Source organism: Leucoraja erinacea, chromosome 25, assembly GCF_028641065.1.
Source record: "Leucoraja erinacea ecotype New England chromosome 25, Leri_hhj_1, whole genome shotgun sequence".
Taxonomy (NCBI): Eukaryota; Metazoa; Chordata; class Chondrichthyes; order Rajiformes; family Rajidae; genus Leucoraja; species Leucoraja erinaceus.
Window position 1 is genome coordinate 25,913,133 of NC_073401.1, and position 22,815 is coordinate 25,935,947.

A 22,815-nucleotide genomic window follows, 5' to 3' on the forward strand; every position below is an offset into this window, starting at 1 on the left:
AGCAGCAAATCAGTTAACTCCTTGTAAGGGTCTGTGAGGGCTATGAGGATAGTTATCTCTTTAGAAATTATTCTGGCTACTTCAGATTATTTTCTATATATACATTGCATTCCTTTATTTGAAAACTTCAAAATGTTTTTCCGACCGATGTTGAACAATCACCATGATATCTGGATTATCTGAAAAATGCCTTGTTATCGTTCAAATATTGAGTGACCTATAGCTGGTGTTCTCGATTTCCAACTTTTATTTTATTATTGCCAGGATACACTGAGATTAATGATAGTAATAAATAAATATTTCCCAATAATCAGTCATTTAAAAAAAAAAAATCCAGTGTCCTGAAAGAGATGTTTCCAAATGAAAATCAAAGAAATTTCATATGTTGGAAATCTGAAAGAAAATACTGAGGTCAGGCTGCATCTGTGTAAATAGAAACAGAGTTAACAACCACCCTTCATTAGAACTGTCTTCACATGTCTTGCTTAACTGATTTGTCGCAAACAATTTAGAGATTGTTGCGGGTCGCATCTTATGCTTGTGAGGAAGATTATAGTTTGGCAATTGGCAAATGTTACCCATTGTAATTTTTGCAGGGTGATTCTAATTGAGAAAAGAGGAGATGAATCAGGGATAATAAATTTATTTTGATTTTTCACTATTGCTGATTTTTCACGATCTATTATGATCATATCCTAGTGTTTTTGTATAATTATTTCTAAACTGTTTACTATGTATTGCAACCTGAAATATTTGATAAATATATCTTATAAATCAATATGTCCGTACACTGAGAATAAAAAATATATATATTTTTGGGTGGCATGGAGGAAGGACTCTCTGGTATTCTTGGCAACATCCTCGTAAATGTTCTCTGCACCCGTTCCAGCTTAAAGGCATCCTCCTTTTTAGAGATAGGACTTGCCTACATATCTGCCAAGTAAGTATAAACTGAAGTTAAGTCCTCTTCTGTCTTTATTGCTCAGTGAGAACGCAGGAAGCTCAGATAGAAAGAGTTCTAGCAAGATCTCATTTTCACAAATCTTGTTAGCCATTACATTCTGGGTTTCATTCTTTGCTATTTTACAGGATCTCGTTCTCGGATTTAGTTTAGAAAGTCTGTAAAACATTCAATTAGAAAACGGCCAAAAACTTAAAATGAAAAAAAGTATCTGTGAAGCAAAAAACATGTTAATGTTTTTAGGCTGATAATTTCTGTATCAACCAAAACATTAACAGCGTCTCTTCCTCAAATCCTTTTATTCTGCTAAATGTTTGTAGTTTTTGTATTTTATCATAGAAAACAGTTTGAACGCGTTTTTTTTTAATTAAGCTCTCGTTAAAGCATCATATTCCAGAAATGCATTGTTTCCACTGCTAAATATTAACAGCTCCTCAGCAGTTAAGGATAGTATATTCCTTGCACTAGACTCTGGTAGAGCTGCTGAACCTATTTTTGGTAATTTATATCTGAATGAGTTGAGTTATGAAATATAAATATCTAAAAACACAATGATATAATGTGCTGGTGCAATAAGAAAACCTTTATTATGTCGATCAAGTCCCATCAGAGTTAACAATCACCTTCCTTCATACGATTAAAATGGTTACCACAGTGAAGGTTGTTTCAAATGGTTCTTACAGTTTTCTCCCCTCTGTTATCACAGAGCAAGTTAGCAGATGCCTGGGATCAGGATGTTGGGGGAAGATGCATATGAGAGGGTGGGAGGAGAAGAAAAGATTTGAATTCTTCAGCTTTTGTGTTTTTCTTTTGTTGCAATTTTGTTATTTCAGCAACTGCATAAAGGCTCATAGTAACCACATTGTTTCCTCACTTTTATTCTTATTGTGCTGATGCCTCCAGCCAAGTGTGCAATTTGTCTTTGTGTGTAACTAATTTTTGTAACTGGTTGTTCAAGCGTTTAGGAGCAAAACAACGCAATCCATTCCTTTATTCTTGTGAGACACTGACAGCAGAAATGTGCTGAATATTTTGTATTCCTGATATGGAGGTATGCTACTCTTAACCATATAGAATCATAGTCATACAGCACAGGAATGGGTCTTTCCTCCCAACACATCCATACTGACTAAGATATCCCATCTAATCTAGTCTGTTTACCTATGTTTGGCCCTCAGCCTTTCCTGTCTTACATACTTGTCCAAATGTCTTTTAAATGTTATTTTCATACCTGCCTCAACTACTTCCCCATGGCAGCTTGTTCAAAATATCCACCAACCTCTTTAGAAAAAGTTACCCCTCGGGTTCCAATTAAATCTTTCCGCTCTCACCAGAAGCCAATGCCCTCTCGTTCTTGACACCCCGCTATGTGATCCCTGTTAGCCCTCTGAGCTCCAAGGAATAAAGTACTAGCTTGCCCAGCCTCTCCATGTAGCTCAGGCACACGAGTCCAGGCAACATCCTTGTAAATCTTCTCTGCACCAGTTCCAGCATAATGCCATCCCTCCTATAAAAGATAGGATCTGCCTAGATATCTGCCAAGTAAGTACCAGCTTAGGTTAGGTCCTCTTCTGTCTTTATTGCCCAGAGAGATAGCAGAAAGCTCGGGTAGAACGAGTACGAGCAAGATCTAATTTTCACAAATCTTGTTAGCCATTGTAATCTGGGTTTCATTTGTATGCAATCTGTTGTATTAATTGGCCTAATGTTAATTCATATTTTACTGTCATGGTTGATTTGATCATGAGTTGTAATTAGCCTATTGTTGTCTTTTCTTGGAAGGATAGTCTTAACTGTATGACTCATTAACCTTGTGATTTTGATCCTGAATATAGGAGCTCCAGACCAGTATTTTGGCACTAGCGACCAAAATCCTAGCAGGCTGTGATGAAGTGCTTGAAAAACTCCAGCGGGTTACCACCTCAGTTATTAACAGTGAAATAACTGACAAAGAGCATAGGTCAGTTGAGCAATTGTTTTTAACCTGTTGAATTTATTTCATTATAATACAAGGTATATTTCAAGGTTAATTGCAGGGGTGAACTTGGTCAGTGTATCCATTTTGTAACTAAGTAACCTCTAGAGGCAATTAAAGCTTGATTTACTTGGTATGAGCTCACCCGCTGAGTTTCCCCAGCATTTTTGTCTATCTCCATTTAGACAATTTGGGCTATAGTTTATATTAACAATCAACAATCTTAACATTTTTTTAAATAATTTTTGTTAATGATGAAGCTTTCTCTTTCCAAACGCATATCATACAACATTGGTTAGCATTGCAATGGTCTCATATCCATATAACAGGCAGATGTTTCCTTTGTAAGATTTATCTCCGTCTGCTCACCCACCTTCTTTGCTTCTCTGTGTATGACTCTCTTGGTCCCTCAATTGGTCTCTGCCTCTCTTCATTGTGTACTCGTTCTCAGAACCCTCTGCACACTGTTGCTTACCTTAGAGTACTTTTGCGACCACATGCACAGTGTTTCTCGGTCATGTGAGCTTGTTTGCTCTTGTGCCTACTCATGTGCACTTTTCTTTGCGGTCTACTGCTCATTCTAGTTCCATCTGTAATTTTCCTTCAGTCCCTCTCTTGCTGCCTCTTTTCCCTCTTGCTCTAGTTCTAATTTGCTCTCTTTCAAATGCAAATAGTTTCAGCAGGCGAGATAAAACAGTGATGTAATTCAAGATAATGAAGGGTGAGAAGTAGAAAAAATTTGAAAAATATTGAAATGAGCCTCAAAATCAGGTCACGATGCAGTGAACATTCCAGAAGAGGAGAATGCAGTACCTTTGCTAAAATTTACCAACTGAACTGACTTATGCTGGGAGAACTGAATGCTGTTCGGGACTGAAACAAGTAGAAATGCCTTAATTTGCTGGAATTGTACTCCAGAGGTCTGTTCAGATTCCGTCATTAAGAGTTTAGTTTGGAGATACAGGGTGGAAACAAGCCCTTCGGCCCACCGAGTCAGTGTTGACTAATGATCACCGGTACACTAGTTCTATGTTATCCCAGATTTGCATCCTACATACTAGAGGCAATTTACAGAAGCCAATTAACCTACAAACCTGCACATCTTTGTAATGTGGGAGGAAACCAGAGCACCCGGAGAAAACCCATGCGGTCACAGGGAGAACGTACAAACTTCTTACAGACAGCCCCCGTAGTCATCATCCACCCTGGGTCTCTGTTCCTGTGAGGCAGCAACTCTACCTGTGCACCGCAATGCCGCCCAATAGATTTTAGAATATTGGAGGAATTAATAGAAATGTAGAAAATAGGTGCAGGAGTAGGCCATTTGGCCCTTCGAGCAAGCAGTGTCATTCAATGTGATTATGGTTGATCATCCAAAATCAGTACCCCGTTCCTGCTTTCTCCCCATATCCCTTGATTCCATTAGCCCAGAGCTAAGAGCTATATCTAACTAGGAATTATAGGTCATCGTGAATGGGAGAGAATATCCCCAAAAATGACAAACTGTAAGAGTAAGGAGCTGATGGACTCAATGGCCTTCTGTTTTTGAGCATCAAACAATGAACAATACAGCAATGCAGAGATGACAGGATAATGATTGGAAATAAATCCCTTCCCTGGAGTACTAATTTCTATTCTGTTCATGTAGCCAAAAGATAACAATAAAGAGTAGAGGTCAAATAGGTCAATTAACTAGTTTGGTGCCTTGAGCCAAATGGCCCCTTTCCATGCAATAAAATAAAATTAAACTTGTTTTTCATTGCAGGCTGAAGGGCTTGGAACAAATCACTAAGGCTACTCTGCTGGGCCATTTGCTGCCAGTATTGCTCACCTCACTGATGCACCCAAATCTCCAGACATTGACCATGGCAGATGCACTCATGCCACAGCTTGTTCAGCTTGTTCTCTACACCAGCCAGGTATGACTTGCATTATGAGGTTTGATCTCTTGGAATATCCATTGACAACAACTGGAATCTCAACGTCACAATGAAAGTGATTGAACCGAGAAAAATTATGTTTTGTATTATCCCCAATTATTTTCTTGATCCCTTATTTATTTCATGTAATGTGGTTGTATGCACTTCCTCAGTATATAGTTTATTTAGCACACACTCTACTCCTATCTCCATGCCTGTATGCGTGTGTCTCTCTCTCATTTTTCCTCTCTCGCTTTCGCTTGCCTTTTACTCTTTTTTGCTCACCTTTTACTCTCCCTTTCTCTCACCTACCTTTTGCTTTCGCTTTCTCTCACTTGCCGTTTGCTTTCTCTCACACTGTCTCTGACTTGAGGGTGTGAGCTGAGTTTGCATTAAATCATTCTAATTTGTAGCATAACAGCTACTGTACCCTCATTATTTGTACTTCTAAAATTTATAAATTGAATGGAAGCTACACCGTTGTTGCAGAGGTTGATTGAATCATTTTTAAGGTGAATGAAACTTAGTTGCTCCACTTGTCTTGGATTCATTACGAGTATGTAAAGTTTAAGACACTCTTCTCTTGTTTAGACCGCCTTGCTGTTGAAGACACAAACTCCCGTTTTCACAGATATTGGTGATGATCCCTATTTAGGAACTGAACAGAGCCAGAAGGGGAAAGTTCCGTTGTTGGATGACAGGTGATGAAAGTTAATATGGTTTAATGGACAAGATGCAATTTTAGTTGAGACACAAGAAACTGCAGATGCTAAAACCTTTTCAATATGGGGGAACTAGGTGTTGACTGTACTCCCCTATTGCCATTTCTATTTGTTTCAGACTTAATTCAGTCATTTGAATTGGTTTGGGCTTGTATTGAACTTCCTTAGTTGAGTTGTAACTGTTGGAGTACTGCTGAATGGATTCTTTATGTTAGGAGCTACCGTATGCTGGAGGAAAAGGAAGAGCCTGGCTTTCTGACTGGATTGAAGATCCCTGCACCATGGGCAGCTGGGAAGACGGTAGAAACGGTCCATCCTGTGAGAGACAATTACAAGTTCAAAGAGACGGTGCATATTCCTGGTGCACGCTGCCTCTATCTGAGGTTTGACACCCGTTGCTCCTCCCAATATGATTATGACAAGGTAAATCGGAACAAAATTAATTTTCAAATTGCTAACACTTTGAGTACAGTAAGGCGGGTGTAATCCTGTTTATAAAAATTGTAGTAGAGAGGTTGGGAGAGCTGATCCTGTGGACAAAATACTGCAAATAAACCCCAAGGGCCCGATGAGCTAGGAAATTCATATTTCCAAATTTTATGTTGATGCAAAACCGAGCAGGAGGATGGAAAGAGGTTTCAATTAATTTTGGACAAACTGTGTGAATGGCCAAGGACATTGGCAGCAAATAGTTAGAAAATATTTGTCCATATCCCCATTAAACCTCTGCATCCTCCTCCTAGAGGACTTGAGAACAGCAATAAAGATGTACTCATGCATTTGGGGCTTTGGTAAGACAATAGCTGGATATATCCGCCATAGAGGGAGTGCAGCAAAGAATCACTGATGGTTCCAGAGATGCTAGACCAATGAGTAGACCATTTATGACTGAGGTGAGGAAAAGTTTCTTGATGCTGAGGATGTTGAATCATTCAAATCTTTACCTTGACTCAATCATTGAGTTTATTCAAAACAGATTTATAGATTTCATAATATTAAGGGGACCCGAGGAAAAGGGCTTGGCACAAGCAAATGGCACAAGCAAATATATGATCTTGCCATGATCTTTCTGAAAGGAAAAGCAGGCACAAGGGACACCTGTTCCTATCTATGATTCAATTAGCTGTGCAACACTCTCACATGTCTTGTTACAAAAAATCGCTTAATATTATCATTGAAATCGATGCAAAGCAAAAAGAATAGATAAAAACACAACAAAACAAGAACTTTTCCATTTACAGTTAAAAAGTTAACTTGCCCCAAAGACTTCCACTGACTCTAGTGAAACAGTGATGCTTCAGTGTTTTAGCAACAGCAGAACACCTAAAGGCTCTGTCTTTCCTTTAGCTTATATTAATGGCTTTATTTCAAAAATGGTCAAATTTGTCCATCTCTTTCAAGTTTTGCATGTCAGGTTTTACTGTCTTCCTACTTGAAATTATTGTCCATTGCATGTGCAAAATCTAATTTCAATAGTAGAAAGCTTTTGAATATCTTTTTCTTTGAATGAGTGGTCCTTATTCTACATTACATATGTTTTCATTTGGTTTGAACTTAATTTTATGATTTGTATTCATTCAGGGTGTTATGAATTTAACTTTATTAACCGGTAGTATTTTGTAATTCTTGGCATCATGTTCGGTACAGATGTTGTGGGCCGAAGGGCCTGTTCCTGTGCTGTACTGTTCTGTGTTCTAATTCTCAGTAGTCTGTTTTTAATGTTTCGGTGGGATATAGCTATTCTTCAATAATGTGTAATGTATTTTTGCAGCTGGTGATTTATGCAGGTCCAAACACAAATAGCAGGAAAGTAGCAGAATATGGAGGTAATACCTTGGGATATGGAAGTCGCAGTGTTTTGGGAACAGGTTGGCCTAAGGACTTGGTCAAGGTAATTATATAGGTAAAATGAAGAATTTTGATAATGAGTAAGTTTATATACATTTTTTTGAGAGATACAATAGTTCTCCCATGAATGTAGTTTTGAAGTAAATTTAGATTATTTTACGGAGAATTAAATTAGTTAAACAGGTACTGAGATGAACTGGTGAATTCTGATGAAAGGACAAAGATATTGAATTAAAAACAAATTTTGTTTAAACCAGTGGTTCCCAACGTGGGGCGTACGCCCCACAGGGGGGCAATTTGATTTTTAAGGGGGGCAATTGAGCGCGACTGAGGTCTGGGTCCAGATTTTCGATTTTTATTTTTTGGGATTTTCCATCAGGTAAACATATGTAGTTTATGTTTCAGATGTTATTTTGAGTAAATAACTGTCTTTTGTTTATTTCATTTTTCTTTTACATGGATGCCATGTTCTTTTGAAGCTTGTTTAAACCAAGGTATTGGCGTTTTAAGCTTCTTCAGTGAAACGGAGTTCACTTTTTAAATGATAAGAATTATATATCACCACATGGGAGGGGGGGCATCAGGATTTTAGAGGTGATTAGGTGGGGCATGGCCAAAAAAAAGTTGGGAACCACTGGTTTAAACTGAAGCCACTGGACTGTCTCAGGTCTGAAATTAAATCATAGGTATTTATGTTTATTAGGTTGAGGGGGACACAGTTACATTTTCTTTTGAGATGAGGAGTGGGCGAGAGCACAACACGCCTGATAAAGCCATGTGGGGATTTGCTTGTACAGTTCGAGCCCAGGTAAGGTACATAGTTTGTTTCTATTTACTTGTCACATGTATTCAAGGGTCATCTCTTATCGTTACAAATTTACCTCAGTTGCTGTTGCCAAATTTTGATTGGTTTTTAAAACTTCTTCTTGCTTTGATTATTTGATTGGTCACAGGAATCGTCAGAGGATGTTTCAGGAGGGCTTCCTTTCCTTGCTGATCTTGCACTGGGACTTTCTGTATTGGCCTGCTCCATGCTTCGAATCCTTTATAATGGACCGGAAACAACTAAAGAGGAGGAAGCATGTCAACAACTGCTCAGATCAAAGCTGCTGCAGAGGCAAGCAAGTCTCAATTGTTTTCTTAAGAGGAGATGCACTTGTTAGAGGGAAATGAACAGTCGATGCTTTGAATCGGGGACCTTCATTTGGACTGGTTCCAAAACACCAACTGTTCATTTCCCTCCACAGTTGCTGCTCAACCCAACAGTTCCTCCAGCAGATTGTTAATTGTTTTTTCACTTGAAAAATTTGTCCTTCGTATTTGAAGGGTGTCTTTAGACTTTTACGTTACGATACAGCGTGGAAACAGGTCTCAGGTCCGCCGAATCCCCGCCGACCAGTGATCACCCATACACTAACACTATCATGTACACTAGGAACAACTTACACTTTTACCAAAGCCAATTAACCTACAAACATGTGGGCCTTTGTAGTATGGGAGGAAACCGGAGCACCCGGAGAAAACCCATAAGGTCACAGGGAAAACGTACAATCTCCGTACAGACAGCACCCGTAGTAAGGATTGAACCCGGCTCTCTGGTGCTAAAAGGCAGCAATTCTACCGCTGTGCCACCGTGATGCCCCTGATTCTGTCATCATTATGTATTTCTCTGATTTATCTTATGCTCTAGTTAATGAGCTGTTCAAATGAATAGCTCCCTATATTGAAAGATGAAATTGCATCAATAAGTACTTTCTTAAAACTTGACAGTTATAAAGCACAGTTTAAAAATATGTAATATTCTGTGCTTTAATCATTCTTTGATACGGGAATAGTTGTTTAAATTGAATTAAACGTTCTAATTTCTGCAAATGGATTCCTCTAGTTTTGTTTGCCCACGTTTGTATTGAAGAATAAATGTTCATGATCAGAAAATGAGATATCTATTTAGCATACTGAGAACTGAGGCTTGCCTCACGAAGGGTCTAATGAAAAATTAGCTCTCTAGAGATTGGACCCCAAACACTGGACCTCCCTCAATTCTGTACTCAATTGAGATTGTCATCCAAAACCTGAGAAATTCTGGTACTATGACACTGTATCTTTCAGCATAATGGTTCCATCTTATCAGATCCACTGTGTATTTTTAGATTTTGAACATCTGCGGTATTTTGCTAATGCATTATGTAATTAAATCCATTATCGGAACAGTAATAACTTTAAAATGGTTTTATAGTTTAAAGCCAATCCCACTAGAATATGTAATTACTGGAAACGGGTTCCACTCATTATCATTCATTACTAATGTGACTAGAATACTTGAATTGTATTTTGAATATTATACATTTTTATTAAGGAGGACGCTAAGGATTTAATGCATAGGAGTTGTGATGTCTTAGATCAGATATGATTTACCACAGAGGAGGTATTGGCTGCTCCAAGGTGCATTAAGATGAATCAGATAGAAAGGAAAATATTTGTCAAGGCTTCGGGGAAAGTGAGGGAATGCGGCTGACCTTCCTCTTTAAAGACATGGCACAGACTCCAAAGTTTAAATGATTTATATCTATAATTCATGGATATTGTCATGTACATTGGAAGTCAGAAAAGATTAACTTATTCTTGAAAATTGGAATAATTCAAACCCATCAACAATTCATATTGATGAACATACACATTTACAAGAATAATTGTGCACTTCCTATGCTAGAAGTGAATTTTAGAAACTTTTCATATCTTTTGCTGACAGGTGCCAGTGGCAGGTAGAAGCAAATGGTGCCTTGTCTCCTGCTTTGACTCCAAGTCCCTCTCCCCTGCCACTGACTATCGAAGAGGACCGGGAGTTCACATATCCTTGCGATGCACTTGCACCTCCACTTCCAGTCACAGGGCACTACTTTGACTTGCCAAGAATACGTCTGCCTCCAGGAATAATGGGGAAACTGAGGGAAATATCTGGCAGAGCAAGACCTCAATTCAGGCCGAGTATAAAGTGAGTGGATTTCTTTATTTGTCAGTATGTATTACGCACAAAGAGACTTTGGTGCACTTGTACTAGTGAAAGTGTACATGTTCATGGAAAGAATATAGATGGGATTGTTGAATATTTCGGATAATCAGTCAGTTCTACACGCCAGCGGTATGAACATTGACTTCTACAATTTCAGGTAGTCCTTGCTTTCTCCCTCTTTCCCCTCCCCTTCCCAGCTCTCCCACAGCCCACTGTCTCCGCCTCTTCCTTTCTTCTTCCAGCCTCCCCCCATCCCATCCGAAGAAGGGTCTCGACCCGAAACGTCACCCATTCCTTCGCTCCATAGATGCTGCCTCACCCGCTGAGTTTCTCCAGCATTTTTGTCTACATTCAGTTCTATAATGCTCTTTTCTGTTTGATCACACTTCTTGGAGGTACTTGCTCTTTGGTCTAGTGCCATGGGTGGCAGCTTCCATCTGATTTAAAACCTAGATAATAAGGACATCAGAGTATATTGCCCAGTTTTTCCCTTTACTGACATCTACATATTTGTAAACTTCCTTGCAGCAGTTAAGGGATAGCATCTGGAAAACATGTTGAATTTCCACCTTTCAAATAAGCCACTAGAGTAAATTTACTATTGTCCCAAAACAGGTCAGTTAGCAAAGGCTGGTGATCAAAGCTGGGATAATTGTGATTTTCCAAGATAAGTGTAATGTCATTCAGGGTGCTTGACTTTGTGAGATGTTCATTTTGACACAATTAACAGTAACATTTATGTTGTTTAGCATTTTTTTAATATTCCTGGCAGCAAGGATTTAAAAAAAAAAGTTTAATAAGGGAGGGTGAATAAGGGGAAATGAGCCACCCCTGCGTAGTTGGGGGCTATGGGCGAGTGCTGGGATATTGTGTTGGGGGAGAACGGGTGAGTGCTGGAATATTGCATTGGGGGACGGGTTGCGTTGGGGGACCAGGCCTCCCGTGGGGGCCTATGGGTGTGTGGTAGACCAGGCCTCCTGTATGACAAGGACCCAATGGGTCCCAGTTGGTCTAGTATATTAATAAATCTTTTTACACAGTGCACCTTTTTCTCTTGCATTACTCATTGGCTCTAAAATATGGAAGCCCATCTTTCAAGTTGCAAGTTCCATACAAAAATTCTCATTTTCTTTCTAGATAATTTGCTGCAAATTCCTACAACTGTTGTTAAATATGATATTTTTGTCAAAATATGCTGACCATTCTAGATAAAGAAATAGCTTGTTCAGGGTCAGTGCATTAGCCTGTTAATAAAATGTGCCTATGTAGAATTCCATTCCTTCTCTCCAGAGATGCTGCTGACCTGCTAAGTTATTTCAGCATTTTGTGTCTCCTTGTTTGATAGGATGTTTTTTGGACTGACGCCATCTAGAATCTTACTTGTCCAGCTTGAAATTATTCAAGTTATATTTTTAGGAAAGAAGAGGGATTACTCGCTCCCTGCTGATCTTTTTTTTTTTCTTTTTCCTTTTGATTGCAGGGAAGTGATTCAGCCTGACGTGATGGAAGAAATGGTGGTGTCATGTGTGATCAAGCATTTGAATCTGATTGATGCACTGCAGTCGCTGATTAATTTCCAATATCGAGAAGAACACTTGGAAGAATACGACCTTCTGTGTAAAATAATGGGGGAAACATTCAAAAAACTTAATGCAATGGAGAGGCAACTTCAGGTATTGCTGGGTCAGAAAAGAACGTTGTATGTATGTTTTTGATGCTTTTAGAATGTTTGCTCTGCTAGGTTTGGAGAAGGAGAATGTATTACCGAATCCCACGGTTGTAGATATGGTTGGCGGGAATCTTCATTTGTTCTCCTATGCCTTCCTAAACTGAACTCGTAATAAGAACATTTGTGAACAATAATTTAAGGCGGCAAGGTGGCGGAGTGGTCGAGTTGCTGCCTTGCAGTGCCAGAGACCTGGTTCGATCCTGACTGCGGGTGCTCCGAATTCATTCTCCCCACCAGGTGCTCCGATTTCCTCCCACTCTCCAAAGACGTACAGGTTTGTAGGCTAATTGGCTTGGTGAAATTGTAAATTGTCCCTGGTGTGTGTAGGATAGTGTTAGTGTGCGAGGATCGCTGGTCGGCGAGGACTCTGTGTGTCAAAGGGCCTGTTTCCACGCAAAACTAAAAAATGTTGTTTGTGATGGAAGTCCATCATTAATGTTACAATTTAATTTAAAAAATGTCTTTGACATTTAGTGATAGTGATAAAATTAAACAACTGGGAAATGATCAATTACCTTTCTTTTGATCTGGTTCTACTTTAAAAGCTGATACCTAGTGCCTCACCTTGATTACCTGCCTGTTATTGAATAACTAACCTGTAGATGAAGAGCCTTATTCCTACACTGAGAAAACCTCTTACTTCTTCTCTTGAGCACAGATGTTTCCTTATTTCAGGTATTATTTCAAGTATTCCAAAATAATTGTTGGTTTCACTGTCTTGCAGAGTGTAGCAGAGCTTGAGCAGAAGTGGCAGAATGAGATCGAAGATAGCCAGCAAGGAAAACTGGAAAACAACATACCATTCTTCCATGACTATCACTTCAACGAGGTTAGTATTTGAATATATAAGATGAAAGTAACTATTGTTCATAATCTACTAACATTTTAGTGACTGGCCTTAATGTGATCAGTAGGGAGTTAATCCACATTGTTAATTAATCACCGTTAAAAAAATGTGTATTGTTAGTGTTTTCCATCTTGAATGTCAGTGTGTGAGATGAATAGTTTCTTGGTGGTTGTTGATTTGCCTTTATAGTTGGGAGATGTGATAATGTAAATGGTAAGCTGTTTTCATGATACCTGTTCACTTCAATAAGCAATAGATTATTGTTTTGTAGCATTTTATGTGCTCCAAAGCGTTCTGGTTCTGTGCTGCCCTCAGATTGGTTGGGTTTAAACTTCATTTAGCTTGTTCAAAATGACAACCTATTTTAGAACAACAAATAGCATGAGTTCAAGAAGGAACTGCAGATGCTGGAAAATCGAACGTACACAAAATGCTGGAGAAACTCAGCAGGTGCAGCAGCATCTATGGAGCGAAGGAAATAGGCAACGTTTTGGGCGGAAACCCTTCTTCAGACCCTTCTTCAAAATAGCATGAGTTAACTGTTAAATTGTTTTTGATGATGTTTGAATAAAGAATGTTGATCAGGATGGCAGAGGTACATTAAGTCATGCTATGAAATCCACTTCTTTGTTCCTATTTAACACGCAATCTGCAAAATGAGACTGAGGCACATCTCATCAATAATTACCTCATATCAACTTCTGTTTTGTACTCCAGTCCCAGTGTGAGATGAAGGTGAAATTCTTATATTAGCTATTCCTGATGATGAACTAGTGGGACCAATGATTGGGTATAACATACCGGCAGTCAATTATATCGATTAGAATTGATTAATTGAACCTAAAATATAATTTTAATAGTATTATTTTCTCTAGAGCAAAATGAAGGAATTAGAATTGATGTGCTCCCTGAAGGAGATGCCATTTGACTCTAATGATTTGGAGAATGTGGTCCTTTTGTTAAGGTAAGATGTTAGTTGTTCTGCTGCTTGTGACTAAAGGGCTTGGAAGGGGTGCAATATCCTTCACGGTGAATGGCTAAGCAAATGTCAGTTGATGAATTGTTCCAAGATATGTGGCCACACAACACCATGCAGGTTGGCAGCCAGAATCCTGAATAGAATGGTGATACAAAAGTAATAGGCATTGCCACCTGAAAGAAAGCTGTTAAAATAATACCTTTGTACGGAATTGTATTGGTTTCATTTTCATTTGATAAAATGTAAAAACCATTTTTGGAATCCGATCATTTTGGTGGGTTTTTTTAAATGTAAAGAATGCACAGCCATGCTTCACAAAGTACGAACACTTCTCTACATCGTAACTTTATTGAAAAAATAACCCTAATTTTATCCTAAACCAACATTTCATTTATTCAGTTTTCATTTGAGATATGAGAGCCAGATAGATCATTTAGTGGCTTTGTGCAAGTGAACTTGCCACCTGATGTTTGAGTCAAAATCAAGTTCCATATCCGCCTGAAATAATGGAAGAACATCCAAAGATCTTCACAGGAGCATTATCAAAACAAAATATGTTGAGGCACATAAGAGACATGGGGTAACATTTATCATCAAAACACGATACGATACGATAGAACTTTTATTTACCCCAGGAGGGAAATTGATCAAATGTGCGTAGCTTTTATTGAGAAACTAATAAAAGGTAAGCCAAAGGGCCGGCTGACTGGGATAGATTCATGATCATAAATTTTGTACAGCACCACACTATAATAACAGTGGTTGAATTGGATTATGTCTTGAGCGCAATATAAGTGTTTGTTAAGTATATAAGGAAATTATATATTTGCAGAACACCAGATGAGTTTCAAGAAAAAATCTAAACTAATGATGCCGTCTTTCCAAAAATTATCAACAAAAATAATTAACTTGCATTCTTGAGTAGATTTAGAACCAATATTATTGCTTAAATTGCTGCATGTATATGATACGATAGAACTTTATTTATCCCAGGAGGGAAATTAATCTGCCAACAGTTATAAAACACAAAAAACATAAAATTAAAGTGATGAATGGAAAGGATAGGGATGTGCAAATATTTGGCGGGGGGGGGAAGAGTCAGTCTACCCCACGACCGAAGGGGGAGGAGTTATATAGTTTAATAGCCACAGGGAAGAAGGATCTCCTGTGGCGTTCTGTACTGCATCTTGGTGGAACCAGTCTGTTGCTGAAGGTGAGCTGTATTGTCTAGGATGCTCCACAGTTTGAAGAGCATCCTCCTCTCCAGGACCACCTCCCATGAATCCAACTCCGTCCCCAGGGCGCCCCAATAGGTTTCTGGATCGTCTTAAAGGGAAGAGAGATGGTGAGAAAGGTGTGATGGAGGAATCTTAGACCATCATCTTGACAGCTGCGTGCATGACTACCTACGGTGGGATTATTACATTAGGAGTGTTAGAATTGGAGGAATGCAGATATATCAAACCACTGTGGAAGTGTAGGAGGTTGGAGACAATGAAGGGGTGAGATCAAGGAGGAGAACAGGAATGAAAGTTGAGGATTTTCTTATCGAGGAGCCAATGTAGAGTAGCAACCAAGAGGGCAGTGTTAGTTGGGTAACGTTGTGTGATTGTACACAGGAGAGTGATGGTTGGACAAGATTTAGTGCAAGATAGAAATGATCTTGGTTTTGTTAAGATTTGGATTACCTTGGGTTTATCAAAATTTGGATGATATTGAGTTTTTTAAAATATGTATGAGGGAGGCCAGCCAAGAGCACATTAGAACAATCAAGTTGCGAAGGAGCTGAGCTGTGGATAAAGATTTCAGCAGCTGGTGTGCTCGGGTGCGGATGGAATTTGGTAATTTTAATGTTGTTGGAATAACTGGCCTTCGGGTCAAAATCAAAACACGACTCATGGACAAAAAATAAAAGCCTACAAATGTCTGTAGAATGACTAGGTTTAAAACTATGTTACTGTCCCATTATCCTGTTCCAAGAAATGGGCCTCTTTGGGACTTGAGACAATAGTTTGTTTGACTGGTATCACTGTATGTATGGCATGATTTTTATGCAGTTGACTTTATACTCATGCCACTAAGTTTCACTTGGAATATAATTATTGATGCTGCTTATTTTTACCTGGTCTTTTGTATAACTTTGCTTTTATGCAGGGAGAAATTTGGTCAGGAGGTGAATTCATTGGCACCGAAGTCTTCGCACTCTTTATCAAAAACAAAATCTTTGGTTAAAAGCTTGATGAATCGAGCTGAGCTACTGTTGCATGTTACAATAGCAGCACAGTCCGGTCTGACGAGGAGTATTTCGGGAACCCCTGCTGATACACCAGGTACCGAAAGAAAAACAAAAAATGATGGAAATACTCAGTACAACAGCTGTGGAGGGAGAAATTGTTTCAGGTCAATGATCTTCTGTCAGAACTAGATAAAGATGCAAGAGGTCCGTTAACCAAGCACAGAAGAAGAAAAAAGGGGCATAAAAGAGATAATATGCCAAAATGACTGATAGTGCAATGCCAAAGGAACGATAATGGGGCAAGCAGTGAGAAACAAGGTTGACTTAGAGAAGGAGCAAATGGCAAAAGCAGAATCATTACCAATAGCTTCTTCCCTGTAAAAAATAAGTACAAATCTGAAATTGTTGAGCTAACGTTTAAGTGCCAAGGGCTGTGAAATGTCCAATTTAGGATGCAATGCTGTTTAAGTACTTAATTATATCAATTTTTGTGGCGAAGAAAGGCAACATGAAAATGGGAGTGGGATAGAGAATTATAATGATAGGCTGCCAGAAACAGTTTAGTTTGCAGATTAGTGCTGGTTCTTCACAAATAAATCACCCAGTCTGCATTTGGTTGTAGCAGTTTGGAGGAAATTGAACTGTGACCAGCAAATTGCTGTTCCACCGTGGAGCTTTGAGGTCCTCGAGACTAGGAAGGAAGGGGATAAAAGACAGATGCTGCATCTCCTGCCTTTAACAAGTTGATGTGCTGTGACGTGGACCTGGTGTTGGAGATGATTGAAAAGTGGACCTGTTGTCTTGGTGGGAAAGGTCATCGTACGTGAGAGGTTGTAAAGTACTAGCACTGATTTATTGACAGTCGAGGATGATGTAGCAGAAAGCCAAGACAGAAGGAATGCTTTCATGGTTCTGGGAGAGTCTAGATTTGGTTTTGTGCTCTGTCATCATGGAATAGAATCCTTGATATAGGAAAAAGGAAGGTGACATTGTCAAAACAGATAAGTGAGGACTGAGAAAATGGGAGAAATAATAATATTGTTTCAGTACATTGGGTGGGATGAGGTCTTGTCAAAATGGCTGTAGAACATAATGGACGTAGTCATGTCCTTTTTGCAGCTCCTTTGAATCTGGGATAGGATGACTTTCAGTCTGGTTTTGCATTGTCTGGTTCTGGGCTTGTGAAGTCAATGTGGGAATTTGAGGCACTCCCACAGATAAGGAAAGAGGTGGAATCAAGTCTATGGTGCTGTTAGAAACTTCCATTACCTGCTGTGTTTAGATTTTGACAATCAGTCGGAAAGATAAATGTTGTCAAAAGTGTATACTTATGGCGGTGCAGCAGTCAAGCTGTTGCCTTACAGCGCCAGAGACGCGGGTTCGATCCTGACAATGGGTGCTTGACTATACGGAGTTTGTACGTTCTCCCCGTGACCTGTGTGGGTTTCTCCGTGATCTTTGGTTTCCCCCCCACACTCCAAAGACAGTTTGTAGATCAATTCGCTTGGCATAATTGTCCCTAGTGTGTAGGGTAGTGTTAATGTGCGGGGATCGTTGGTCGGTGCGGACTCAGTGGGCCGAAGAGCCTGTTTCCGCGATGTATCTCTAAAACTAAAGCTAAAAAGCAGTGCTGAATAAATCAGTGCATGATGTATTGTTCCAGCTGATAAGTACAAAAATCATGTTACTTGTGCAAATGTGTTTTATTTTTTTGACACATCAATGTTTATTTTATCAGCGTGCAAATCATCTTCTGAAACCAAGGTGATTTCTCACACTGTTCGCCAACCAGTCTTCCTGCGCAGTATGTCAGCACCCTCTGACCTGGAAATGATCGCAAATGAAGATTTAGAATTCACTCGAGCCAATCAGAGGTAAATAATTAAATTAATTTCAACAAGTCTATTTGGGTTAATCATATGTCTCATTTTGGTAATAATTGTGCTGTGTTTTCTTCAATTGAAAATTTTCTGATTAAAGGTTATAGAGTCATCGAGTGATACCGTGTGGAAACAGGCCCTTCGGCCCAACTCGCCCAAACCGCCAACAATGTCTCAGCTACACTAGTCCCACTTTCCTGTGCTTGGTCCATATCCCTCCAAACCTGTCCTATCCATGTACCTGTCTAACTGTTTCTTAAACGATGGGATCGTCCCAGCCTCCATAACCTCTTCTGGCAGCTTGTTTCATGCACCCACCACCCTTTGTGTGAAAAAGTTACCCCTCTGATTCCTATTAAGTCTTTTCCCCTTCACCTTGAAGTGAGCCCAGAACTAAACACAATATTCTAAATGCGGTCTCACCAATGTCTTATACAACTACAACATGACATCCCAACTTCTATACTCAATACTCTGACTGATGAAGGTCAAAGTGCCAAAAGCCTTTTTGACCGCCTTATCTGCCTGCGACTCGACCTTCAAGGAACCATGCACCTGTACTCCTAGATCCCTCTGGTCTACAACACTACCCAGAGGCCTACCATTTACTTTGTAGGTCCTGCCCTTGTTCGACGCCCCAAAATGCAACACCTCACACTTTGCTGTATTAAATTCCATCAACCATTCCTCTGCCCACCTGGCCAATCAATCCAGATCCTGCTGCAATCGCTCACAACCATCCTCGTTATCTGCAAAACCATTAACATTCGTATCACCAGCAAAACCTGCTAATCTTGCCCTCTCATGATTTGATGTAGATATACAGGCCCAACAAAATCCTGAGGCTCACTAGTCACAGGCCTCAGTCGGTGTCGGTTTGTCATCGACGAGGCCGACGAGGCATTTATTACCCATCCATTCCAATTGTTTGAGATAAGATGGTGAACCTCTTTGAACTGGTGTAGCCTTTCTGGGGAAAGCCCATACATTGTTATTGTTTAGGGATTTAGAACCAGCACCAATAAAGTAACAGTGATGTGTTTTCAAGGAAGAATGGTGTGCAGTTTGGAGAGGTGCTTCTAGATATTGCTGTCCCCATGTACCCACTGTCCTCATTTTGGTGGTAGAGATCGCAGAGCTGTTTGAATATCCTTGTCGAGTAATTGAAGTGTGTAGATGATGTAAGCTGCTACATTATGTCTCAGTGATGGTGGGTCCCACCAAAAGGGCTACTTTGGCCTGGATGATTGTTCAGCTTGTTGAGTGTTGTTCGAGCTGCATTAATCTATGAAAAGAATATTACATTGTGCTCCTGATGCGATTTGTAAATGGTGGAGTTTTAGAGCTGTTGTAGGCAAGTCATTTGCCATGTGATACCCACCCTTGGTTATAACGTTGATGTGACTTCTTCAGTCAATTTACCACTCAAGGTGACCCACAGAATGCTGATGGAAGTGGACATGGTTATGGTGAATCCATTGAATCTTAAGGGTAGGGGGTTCAACTCATGGTGGAGATGGTCATTGCCTGACACTTTTGTCGCATGAATACTACTTGCCACTTATCTGAATACTGCCTTGATCTTGTTGCTTACAGGCATAGATCAGTTCATTTGTGAATGGAACAGGAATTGTACTGCCATCAGTGAGCATCCCCAAATGCAGATGTGATGATTGCTTTACAGAGCACAGCCATTCAGTCTACAATGTTGTCCACAAACATAATTTCCTTTAATCTCAATTCTCCATCCATGCCCACTCTGACACTTGGCTTTGGCTCTCACACTCTTCCAACTAAGCGCAGCATAAACTCGGAATTTATTATTTTTCCCTGTCGAATTGGCTAAATATTTCCAAATTTTTATTTTGGATTTCCAGAATGTACGTTAAAAAAATTGATGTTGAATAGGCAAACAGTTTTGATGAACATATTTTAAAAAGCATATTGACTTCTCAGAATCGTATTGTTTTAATATCAGAGGGCCCACACTTCTATCATTGGGAAGAAGACATAGGAATATGAAAACTGACCATCATGTTCAAAGATAGCTTCTTCCCAACAACCGTCAGACTCTTGAACACTACTCAACACTAACCTAAACAATGGACTGTCTTTGGTTGCACATGGACTTTGGGTTGTTTTGCATTAGTTTGGGGTTATTAATTTATTGAATGTTATCTGTGTGCATTGCATTTGCAGATCTGTTAAACTGCTGCATGTAAAGAATTTCATTGTTCCGTTATCAGTATATATGACAATTAAACACACTTGACATGAAAGATGTATGAGAGATTGTCTGTCTTGTAGGAGGCGCCATGGGAATAGTCATCGGAGCAGTTCCTTTACTCTGCTTCAATCCTTAACTATTGAGGATAGTCGTGACAAACCAACGTACAGTGTGCTGCTTGGACAGCTCTTCGCTTTCATTGGGACCAATCCAGACCAAGCTGTAAGTGTTAATATTTCGCGATAATTCACTCTCCTTGCTGTTTTATTGTAATAAATCTTTAGTTAAGAAGCAGGCCGACTATTTAATTTTAATATTTTGTTTTAGCTAGTTTATTAAGTATAATTTAGCCTACTAAGCTTGCTGTGTGGTCAATTTTTGGAATTTTTGATCAAGTATTGGAGAAATAATTATTTAATGGAAGATTCACCTCATTTTTCACCTTGCATCAAAATCAGTTTAATTTAACATATCTTTGGGGTCACTTCTAAAGGGTCACTTAATTTTAATCATAACTTTTTTTGTTTTGAGAGTTATGTTAATAGCTTTTTAAAAGTTATGACTTTATTTTGTTTAGGTGTCAAGCAGCAGTTTTCTTTTAGCTGCTCAGACCCGGTGGCGGCGCGGTAACACAAGGAAACAAGCCCTTGTACATATGCGTGAATTGTTGACAGCAGCGGTCCGTGTCGGTGGTGTCACACATCTAGTGGGCCCTGTGACCACTGTCCTTCAAGGTGGACCACGGTAAGATGTGAAACTTATGAAAAATGCTTTTCCATAATGGCGACTGAGGCATAACAGTAGGTTGACATTTCCTTGTAGTTTATGAATTCTGAATACCCAAGAACTATCCCCTTTCCATGATTTTACAATTCTGTGAGAGATTCTAATTTAGGTGAATGGAGCTTGTCATTGTGTTCGCTACCAATAAAGGACTCAACTCCAACTGCAGGCAGAGTAAGGCAGAAAAATAAAGTATTGATTTGTTGTGAATATCAGTTGTTTTTGATGCTGATGTAAGCCCAGTGGCATTTGGACTGAAGCTACTTCCCTAATGTCATGATTGTTGTTCATTTTGTGCACATTTTCACCTCCCCTTTTCTATCTCCTTTGCTTTATACACAATTAGGCATTGTCCTGCTACTGCCAAATGTAAAGAAAATTGAATGTCAATATTACTGCTCCATAATTGTCCATGGTTGGCACATTGTCACCAAAGTGATTATATTTCTCTTTATTTAGTTTAGTTTATTTCCCAGTCCAATCCAATGTAATGGGTTTCATTTAGAGCATTTTTCCTGATAAAAATTAATGGTATCTTAATGACGTGTAGACATTGATAATAATGCTAAGCAGCTCTCAAGTAATGATCTATTTCCTGCAGATTACAAGAAGGCAATGTTAAATTTTAAATAATGTTTTTTCTTCAGTCGGAGAAGCTATAAAGTGATAGATGCAGTAATTACAGGACAATCAGTCTAACCTTGCTTTCGGAAAGATATTGAAAAATAAATTCTGCTAATCGGTATTAATCATTTACCCAAGTATTCTTCAGAAGACAATTTAACAGAATACATGCAAAGGTCACTGAAATTGCATTCGGTGACTTCATGCTAACCTGGTGAAGTCAATGAAAATAATAAATTTGGTACAGTCAGCTTGAATGTTGTCAAGGGTTGTGATATGACAAACCGCTCAAAAAATGTTTAAAAATGCATGAATCCAAAGAAATTGACTATTTGGATGTAAAATGACTGAAGGGCAGGAAGCAAAAGATGATACTTAACAGGTTATTGTGAGCAGAAGGATTAATAGTGGGGCTTTGTAGGACACCTGTAGTTGGTCCTTTGATTTTAATGAGTTAAATGTAAGAGCCATGCAAAATGCAGATTGCAGAAAAGCATCGATGGACTGGATCGATGAATAATAAAACCTAATCTGGGGAAGTATCCTGTGATGCAATTAGTGAGGGCTAACTAGGCAAAAGAAGTTGAGTGGAACTGAGTGAGCACAAACCACGAAAGTGGTGGGAATTTGTGAATTATTGTCAAGAGGAAAGATAAGTTAGGCTGGGTTACTTTCTTTGTAATGGAGGATACTGAGGTTCTTTCCTGTACATTTTGTCCGCTCCACTGTGAAATCTCCTCACGTTATGCCTTCTCTCTCTCTGACGAGAGTTTAGCAAGGAAGAAAGATCTCAACCCGAAACATCATCCATTCCTTCTCTCCAGAGATGCTGCCTGTCCCGCTGAGTTACTCCAGCATTTTGTGTCTACCTTTGATTTAAACCAGCATCTGCAGTTCTTTCCTACACATACTGAGGGAGATTTAGTTAAGGGTCTTAGATGAAATGAGCCAGAGGTCCCTTTCTTCATTAGCAGGCAGGTAAATAACCAACAAATATAGATTGGTGGTAGTTGGTTAAGGGGAATAGTTTTTACCCTGAGGCTAGTGATTGTGTCGAACCAGCTGCCTAAATGTT

At 39.2% G+C, this 22,815-nt stretch overlaps 1 protein-coding gene across 6 annotated transcripts in view; it reads left to right on the plus strand.

Moving 5' to 3' along the window:
- Positions 1 to 22,815, plus strand: part of LOC129709146 (probable E3 ubiquitin-protein ligase HECTD4) — a 168,391-nt gene that overhangs the window by 66,666 nt on the left and 78,910 nt on the right. For 5 of the 6 annotated variants that reach the window (XM_055655285.1, XM_055655288.1, XM_055655286.1 and 2 more), the window contains exons 18-32: positions 2,797 to 2,921; positions 4,702 to 4,855; positions 5,447 to 5,556; positions 5,793 to 6,000; positions 7,349 to 7,468; positions 8,129 to 8,233; positions 8,379 to 8,542; positions 10,175 to 10,417; positions 11,916 to 12,108; positions 12,889 to 12,993; positions 13,887 to 13,975; positions 16,145 to 16,320; positions 17,965 to 18,100; positions 20,414 to 20,555; positions 20,911 to 21,077. In XM_055655285.1, the coding sequence (XP_055511260.1) occupies positions 2,797 to 2,921; positions 4,702 to 4,855; positions 5,447 to 5,556; positions 5,793 to 6,000; positions 7,349 to 7,468; positions 8,129 to 8,233; positions 8,379 to 8,542; positions 10,175 to 10,417; positions 11,916 to 12,108; positions 12,889 to 12,993; positions 13,887 to 13,975; positions 16,145 to 16,320; positions 17,965 to 18,100; positions 20,414 to 20,555; positions 20,911 to 21,077 (2,237 nt within the window). The remainder of the gene's footprint in view (positions 1 to 2,796; positions 2,922 to 4,701; positions 4,856 to 5,446; positions 5,557 to 5,792; positions 6,001 to 7,348; positions 7,469 to 8,128; positions 8,234 to 8,378; positions 8,543 to 10,174; positions 10,418 to 11,915; positions 12,109 to 12,888; positions 12,994 to 13,886; positions 13,976 to 16,144; positions 16,321 to 17,964; positions 18,101 to 20,413; positions 20,556 to 20,910; positions 21,078 to 22,815) is intronic. The other variant, XM_055655291.1, reaches the window with a different exon arrangement.